The sequence below is a fragment of the Beta vulgaris genome, chromosome 3 (assembly GCF_026745355.1).
Source record: "Beta vulgaris subsp. vulgaris cultivar EL10 chromosome 3, EL10.2, whole genome shotgun sequence".
NCBI lineage: Eukaryota > Viridiplantae > Streptophyta > Magnoliopsida > Caryophyllales > Amaranthaceae > Beta > Beta vulgaris.
In genome coordinates, this window is record NC_079204.1 from 30,518,687 (window position 1) to 30,527,843 (window position 9,157).

Genomic DNA, 9,157 nt, shown 5'->3' on the forward strand with positions numbered 1-9,157 from the left:
GTGAAGGGTTGTTATGGGGGTGGGCGGTGTATAATGGGTAGGGGGTATGATTTCGGGTAGGTGAGAGGTTGTTTTGGGTGTTGCAGCTATTTATAGGTGGTTGAGGGGTTGTCTCGGGGTTGGAGGGGAGCTGATTTGACTCAGTGAGGAGCGATTTTAGCATTGGTGATGGTCAAAGGGTAAGTGGCAATGGGAGGAAGGGGGTGGCTCTGTCAGGGGAAAAGGGTAGTGGAAGGGGTGGGGGTGGGGTCAGGGGTAGGGAAGGGAGAAAGACAATGGAGGGGGAGCAGGAGAGAAGAATGAAATGAAAAAAATGGAGGAAGAATAACCAGAGCAAGCAAGGAAGAAGACGTACACGTAAGCAATTTACCTGTACCAACAAGTGACTAACCGGTCATGTCCTACTAGAGGAATTTTGGGCAAAAGTTTATATCATTCAAAAATAATCAAAAGTTTGTATTATTGCGAACGGGCAAAAGTTTGTATTATTCTAGTTAAAAAATCGTATTTGAAATTATTTTTTTGATAACATATCTGAAATAATTTTTTTTGAATTTATATTATCTAATTTTTTTTAAAATAGAGATGAAATAAATAGATCCTTAATGGCGTAGAAGTATATGCAAAAGATGAAAATAGTTTTTGAAAGAAAAAAGGAGCGCAAATAAAAAAGGATGTAATTAGAAGAAAATGTTGTCACGTGGTGGGCACACGTATGTCAATAGCGGGGAAAAAGTAGTCAATGGTAGAGGATAACGTAAGGTTTCAACTTTATAAAGAAAAAGGTATTTTTGGTTAAGGTTTTGAATTTCCATAAATTTTCTTGTTTCTAACAAAAGGCTCCATGTATAAGGTTGTATCTTGCAAAATTTTCTATCTTTTTATTATTCTGACTGTTGATTCAGAATATTTAACATGGTCAAACTTTACACACATGTTGATGTACTAATTTGACCTTATTTTTATATAATAATATATTAATAAATATCATCAAAAAGTTATATTATGAAACTTTATATTAATACCCATCTAACAACATATTTTTTAATTAAGATTTATCTTTATACTAAGATTATGAAACAATTTATTAAACTTTGTATTATGTTAATAACAAAATTATGGTCAAAGATGATAATTATGAAGTGGAAAAAGTCCAACGTGTCAATTATTTTAGTAAGGAGTACTTGAGTAATGCCATTAACAGAAACTTGTGATTACAGAGGGAAAAAAATGACATTTTTTACCAAAATGGCATGGTATATATGGTAAATGTATACCGGGTTGGGGAGGTTACTTACTGTAATGATCACAGTGTCATCTTACACCTACATAAGTTTTGTGAGCAATTCAAATTGTTTGGACAATACAGTAAATGATTTACAAATTCAAACAGCAGTATTTGAATTAAACTAAGATTCCAATCTTTTATAATGATCTATTATCTACACAAAGAGCCCAAATTTATTTTATCTTGTAACTTATCATCTTACAGAAAAGATGGTTGTACAACCACAACAGGCAGACTGGATGAAAAATTACCTTTACACTAGTTACTAATCTAACAGAAATGTCTAAGGGAGTCTTTCCTGGTTTTCAAGTCAGGATATCATATGATGTCAATCCAGTCCAACAAAAGATATCTATGCATTATCCAAAACAGGCGCCTAGTTTAAGGTCCTCTGTTACTACGGAAGCAAAGACATCCCTGTTGTTGGTCGATAGGGATCATACCACCGCCTTTGGTAGTATCGATAGCCTCTAGCAGTGTCACCACCTCATCCATCTCTGGTCTCTTGTCTGGATTTGCATCCCAGCATCGCTTCATTACATGAGCTAGAGAGCTGGGGCAGCATCTGGGTATCTCTGGCCTCAGATTCTGGAATTGTCGATTATAAAAGAAGGCAAATGGTTCAGGTTCAAATTCGGAAAATTGACATCCTACGGGAATGGTCTTTTAAAGACTAAAATTTACCTGTCGGACAACAGCCGATGTCACTTCAGAGAAACTCAGATCCGGATATGGCATCTCACAGCAGTAAATCTCCCATAAGCATATGCCAAAGCTGTACACGTCACATTTCCTATTATATGCATGACCATTGAGAACCTGCAGTATTAACCCCCCAAAACAAATGAAGATTGGGATACGATGATCTCTAGCGTGTTGATTTGAAGGCCTTGCTTAAGAGGAAAAGCCAATTTAAGTAGCAACTGTACATTTTTTTATGTTATCTTGTTTAGGTAAAAACAATATGGAAGACACAGCGGTGGAATGTCTATAATCATTGTCCAAAGTCATAGCAATAAAATTTTAGAAAAAAAATTACGGATCAACATGCACAATCTGAAAAAAAAAAACAGCAGACTATTACCTACAACTGTAAGTTAGGAAGGGCAACAAGTCGACAACATAAAGAACAGGAACGATAAACAAAAATTTTCCTGCATGATGATGAAAAATATAGAATAGGACACTGATTTTGTGAAGAAAGAAATGGAAATTTAAATGAAAATGGGGTCAATAACAAACTAGTAAACCGTAGCATGTCTAAGTTTTACAGGAGAAGATACCATGGCAATTGGCAAGTTTAAAGAAGACCTAATCTATAAGGGAGCTTGCATCTGAAATAAGCTCTTAGTTTTGATCATTAGAGTAGTGTTTGTTACAAGTACAACACCAAAGAAAATACCTACCTCAGGAGCCATATAGCCAAGTGTTCCAGTTTCCCCAGTCATGTCATGAGGATTTGAAGCTTCGACCCGAGCAACGCCAAAGTCTGCTATTTTGAGATTTCGTTGCTTATCCAAAAGCATGTTTTCTGTCTTGACATCTCTGTGGACAATTTTCATGGTATGGAGATAGCTCAACCTATAAGGAAAGATTGAAGAGATAATCATCAGACTAAATTGATTGGTGCAACATGATCACTATAATTTTTGTTGGTATAAAATTTTTCTGATCACTTCAACAAATAAAACAAATAGAAATATAGCAGCAACAACAACAGCAGGAGCAACAACAACAACCCCGTCAAAAAAAACAACAACAACAACAACATCACAACAATAACAACAACGCCCTTAGGCCATGTTTAATTCAACTTATTTCAGAAAACATAAGTTCAATCATATCGGAAAAAATAAGTTAAGATCATATCAGATCAGAAAAATAAGTTTTGACACACTATTGTTTTATGTGGGATTTTTTATTGCTAAATATCTTAGTCCCAAAATTATTTGGAGTTAGTTAACATGAATCGTCATAAGAAACTAATGTAGAGGAAAAAGAGTATAGCAAGTAATCACTGGTTAAAAATGGGGAAAAAAAAAGTGTGTATACATATATATGTATATACATACATACATATATATATATACATATATATATAATATATATATATATATATATATATATATATACATATATATACATATATATATATATATATAACATATATGTATATACATATATATATATACATACATACATACATATATATATGTATGCATGTATGTATGTATGTAAAATATTTTAGATCCTGACACGTATTTTGACATGAATTTTCTCTCTCTACTCTGCCCTATCCAACACCAAATTTTCATCAAACCCCGGAAAAAGAAATAAATTTATCTTGATGCTTAAAATCTTGAAGACAGCAAGCGGTCTACACTTGCATTCATCAGACATATAAATAAGAAAAGATGTATATTAACCAGAGAGCAGCAGGACACAACCGAATAATCCTCTTTTGGGGGAATAAGCGCATGAACAATATCTATTGCATGCTGGCTTTCCATTTCTCAGTATAAAATGGCATGTGTCATACAAGGAACAGTTATTTTCAACTAGAATGCTTAGCAGTATGTTATGCAGGCAATGCAGCTTTTAGTAGTGGAAAGAGCAATGGTCTATGACCATGGTAAAATGGGCATACTGAAGAGTGTTGGCAACAAGTTGGACACTATCACAAATTTACATGACATCCAAAAGGTTTATTAGCTGCTTTTGCAATCGTGTTTACTTGTAAGGTCCTCAATTATTGCCAAATAGTTGAGATATCTAGTTTGTATGCTGGGAGGTAGCTATAAAACCATTGAAGTGTTGAGACAACCTACGATTGTATAATTGAAAAAAAAATAGAAAATTCCCAAACATAATTGGACGATTACAAAGGCCAAATGCAGATGCAGATTAAGGCACTAACCCCCGTGCAAGATCAAGTGATAACTGGACTACTACTTTGAAAGCTAGCTTCCTTCTCCGGTTCTTTATGAGGAAATTTTTTAACGCACCTCCAGGAAGATACTCAACGACAACACAACAAACATTTCTTGGCATGCCAATGTGACCATTTTCAGTTTGGATAGTCAAGTCAGAGGAACCCATTGTAGCTCCTATAAACTGCAAGATAAAGGATTTATGCTTTAATAAGATCAATCGATCAGTTTGAAAAGTCAAGAGAAAACATACAGTAGCACAATAAATACAGGCAATTACTGATTGACTTCTACTTTCTTGCTGTATGGAGACTTAATACGGACACGCCCCGACTTAGAAACAGGCTAAATCTTATGAAGAATTAGGGGAAAATGATTACCTTATCGGCACTTATACAGTTATACAAGCTGGTAGGTGTCCATTAAGCAATCATCAAAGGGAAATACCACAGAACCAACATTCAGGCCCCAGCCAACTGTATATAATATAGTGTATACCCCATATAAAACAAAATATTGGGTTTGATTGCATTGTTCTTTGGTGATTTGGCTTTTGGATTATAATTGACAAAATTGAAATAGATTATTAAAAAGCCAACAATTTTAACAATTTTTATTGATTTTTTTTCTCTTTTTAGGAAATAGTAGATAGCTGTTGCGTATTCAGATAAAAGGTTAATTACTTAATTAGAAACACCCTCTTTGTTATTGCAAAGGTAAGGTAATGTACAAACAACCTTGCCTTATCTTGCTTATGGCAGGAATCCTCTAAGAGATATTGCGATGTTGGTATTGACTAACTCCATGATCGTATTCATATGATATTCTTTTACTTTGCACAGAAAAGGCAGAGATGTGCATAGATACCTTAGTCACGTTTGGGTGTTCCAGTTTGTGCCATACTGCAACTTCTTGAGCAAAAGCTGATCTTAACTGCGAAAGCTCAGCCTCAGACCGATGACCCTCTTCTCCCCAATCAAGAAGTTTAACTGAGAGCAAGATAATTTGAAATCAATATCAAGTTTTATGGACACAATTAAGAACAAAAAGGGGAGATAAGATATAACATCATCTATTTTGCATCTATTTATCGATCTCATTTTCATTTAAGACATTCGATAGTCATAATTTAAAGATCACTTAAATCAATTGCGTTAACTAACAACAGAATCACCCTTCAAAAAAAAAAAAAAAAAAATAACAACAGAATCAGACCATTTTGAACAAGTTGCTACTCCAACAGAGGTAATTCTAGTAATTATGTCCTATAATTGGCGAGTTAGAAGATTTTCTATGCCTCCATTGATTTCATCTAAACTAATTCACCACAAATTCAGGCCTAATACTTCATCTTTTACTATTTATTTTATCACAAAAAATCTTTTTTCTTCGTACAGAAACTAAAAGCAAGAAGTAGAAACAGTTGAAACAAGACAGACAGGCATTACATCTCACATCACATGAAACTTGTGACAAAAAGAACTCAAATTTACTCTTTTTTTCAAAAAAAAATTTAAAAAATTGCAGTTGTTTTATCCATCACTTGACTGCTAATCTCGTGAATCACGGATAATCCTAACTAAAAGTGTGCCTTACAAAAAAAAAAAGTCAGCTAACTGTTCATTCATAGTCATAGCCAAAATCAATGGCACCCACCCCCACCATCAACAATAACATTAAAAAGAAAAAATGGGACAATTTCTAATAAAATATAACTTAATACAAAATACCCAGAAAAAATTACAATTATAAAACAGAATCAAACACTAAAAAAATAAACTAAAAAATTGCACACCAAGTGAATGATGAAATGCTTGAATGAGTAAAAAAAGAAAAAAAGAAAAAACCTGCAACATCTTGGCCATCATAAACACCACGATGAACTGTACCGAAGGTGCCACGAGCAATGACAGACTTAACAAGGAGTAAAGAAGGATCAATTTCCCACTCAGCTCTACTATTACTGCTTCTACCTCTTTCTCTTAGTTCTTGTTGTTCGTCTTCTTCTTCTTTCCTTTTTCTCTCTAACGTCAATGCTTTATTGAGATGTCTCTGAAGCTGCTCGTCTAAGCTCTTCAGATCTATTTGATCAGCTCTTACATACCCATCATTGTTGTCCTTCATATCTCTTATCTTTGTTGAGTTCTGTAGGTTTGTTTGCGGGGTGTATGCTTGGGTGTGTTTATGAGTGTGAGTGTGTATTTGCTTTTGGTGAAAGTTAGAAAGGTGGAAGATTAAAGCTGCTGAGATCACGGCTTCGATGTTTACAATTTTGAGAAATTATTTTTGGTGTAAATTCAATGAAACTTAAAAGTGGTGGTAATAGCAGAAGTTCAGCTGAGGCCTGAGGGGATATAGCCAACTGCCAAACAGGCAGAGTAACTGTCGCTAAATACGTAGTATATTAATGGACTTTCAGGAGAATCCAAAGATTCGGAATTTTTAAAAACTAATATGAACTCGTGCACACTAACTTAGGTGCCTTCTGTTCAATTTAAAAAATTAAGTTTCAAGTCTAATAAGTTCAGACAAGTTGCAACAAGGTCTAATGAGGGCAATAAGGTCTAATAAGGTCCAATAAGTTCCAATCAGGTGCAATAAGTTCCAATCAAGTCTAATAAGGTCCAATAAGTTCCAATCAGATCTAATAAGGTCCAAATAGTCAATGTTTAATAAACATTTGTATTATTGTCCATTATTTTGTTATTCATAATTTCATATCACTGTTAGCTGATTATGTTAGTATTAGAATTTTAAGTAAAGTACCACAATGATTATATAGTATTATACTTGTATTAATGTCTTTTATTTCATTATTTCTTTGTATTATGTCTATTATTTTATTATTTATTTGTATTATGTCTATTATTTTATTATTCATATTACTATTAGCTGATTATATTATTATTAGAATTTTTTATTAAAGTACCACAATGTATAATATTATACTTGTATTATTGTTTATTGTTTGGGCCCATTAAATCCCTCCAAGAGTCTCATGCCATGTGTCACCGCCACCTCAGCTCCGTGGGTCCCACCAAGCTACAGCATGACTGGCCAATATTTGGGGATCCATGGGTCCCACAGGAATCACCCTTGAAAAGATATCATCAATCCCTAAGTGAGCTGTCTTATCCAGCACACCACTTTCTAGGAATTCTCACCACTATAAATACCTCTTGTCACATCAATGCAAAGGTATTGAATTCTCACCTAACTAACTTGAGTTTCTCACTCTAGACTCTCTCTCTACCTCAATCATCAACTGACTTGAGCGTCGGAGGGGCGATCCCGGAACAACCCCCGTGGTAGTTTTTCTGTGTTTTGCAGGTTTCCGGTGAACTGATAACCAGCTCTGCTCAGACCTAAGGACTTGCTCAGCACAGACTATTAACCTTAATTTCTAGACAGAAACAGTTTGGCGCCGTCTGTGGGGATAGTACAGAAAGTTACTTCGCCACTACTTCGAAAAGTTCATTCGCTACTCAGCAGGACTTAACCTCAGTGCTCACCATCCAAGAACGCCCGTAACAAACAATCTACCCAACCCCAGCGATCCGAGAGGGAACTTTCACCCCAACAGAGGAGATCAGCACGGACTCGATCCCCTTCAGTTCATACACTGGACCCTAACCTGGAACTCTCTCAGGAACTGCAGCCTTCCCCCTCTCAGGAAATACAGCGTGTTGACCCCAACCTTTGCTCACAGCTGATATAGCACTCATAGCAGCTCAGCTGCAACAAACCTTGCAGCAAAGCATCATGCAAATGCTGACTACCCTCCAACAAGGACAGGGTCAGAACCAATTCAACCTCCAGCAACGCGATGACAATGTCCCGAGGCCATCTCATAGGGAAGAGCGTAACCCTCGCTCCAATCATGATCAGCCTAACCGGCAAAGGTCAGCAGCTCGGGAGCCTGTTTGGTCTCAAAGGCCCCCCTCCCGGCAAGATGAGCGCCCTCCACAGGGGGAGAGGTCGGCACATCGGGAAACGGTTCTCCGAAGAGAAGAGACTCGCGTCTCCAAGTCGCCAAGGGAAAATCCTGGCCGCAAGCCGGAAGATGCCCGGAACATCCTTAACGAGAAGCGCCGTAGTCAGGGGTATGACGCTCGTCAGTTCCTAGATCGCAAGGCCGCTCAACGAGAAGGACATGGCGACTCAGCTCAGTCCAAACCTCTAAGGCTCGGTAATGGAAGCCTCAAGTTCATGACCCCATTCAGCCGAGAGATCATTGATACTCCCACCCAAGGGAAAGTTAAAACACCGCTGACTGAGCCATTCGCGGGCCTAACCGACCCGGAAGATCATATGGCCACATATAAGGCTCAGATGAGTGTGCAGACCAGCTGCGAGGCCACATGGTGTCGGTTCTTCCCCACTACGCTGAAGGGGCTCGCACTGAATTGGTTCCAAGAGTTGCCGGCTGGAATCATCACCGATTTCGGTACTCGAGGACATGTTCACTCACCAATTCGTGGCCGGAAAGAGGCAAAAGAAGACAAGCTTGCACCTCATGGGGTCAAGCAAGAGAAGAATGAAAGTCTAGCCGACTACATAAAAAGGTTCAATGAAGAGTCCTTAAAAGTATCCGACCTGCAAGATGCTGTTGCGTTCGCTGCTCTCATGTCCGGATTGCAGCCTGGCCGGCTAAGATGGACGTTGGCAGAGAGTGAAGTCAAAACTTTTTCCGAGGCCATGGCAAAGCCAGAGTTTATCCAAGCGGCAGACATTGCCGTCATCGGAAGAAGGAAGTAAGAAGAGAAAGGAAGAAGGAGCAACAGAGATCAGCCCAAACAGCAAAAACGGGCGGTAGGTCGGACGATTACGATCATGGAAACGACCCTCGTTTATTACAAGAATCGAGAGAAATATACCTGGACATCAAACAAATCCATGCTCCCAATCCCCACCCATCAGGACCTCAGCCTACCGAGAG

General features: G+C 37.4%; 1 protein-coding gene across 1 annotated transcript; it reads right to left on the minus strand.

Moving 5' to 3' along the window:
• Positions 1–1,398: 1,398 nt before the first annotated feature.
• Positions 1,399–6,598, minus strand: LOC104907953 (serine/threonine-protein kinase STY13). The gene is made up of 6 exons (XM_010696983.4): positions 6,066–6,598; positions 5,086–5,207; positions 4,206–4,402; positions 2,695–2,869; positions 1,973–2,107; positions 1,399–1,876 (listed from the first exon to the last, which is right to left on the minus strand). The coding sequence occupies exons 1-6, from the start codon at positions 6,340–6,342 to the stop codon at positions 1,670–1,672; spliced, it is 1,113 nt and encodes a 370-aa protein (XP_010695285.1). The 5' UTR covers positions 6,343–6,598; the 3' UTR covers positions 1,399–1,669.
• Positions 6,599–9,157: the final 2,559 nt, after the last annotated feature.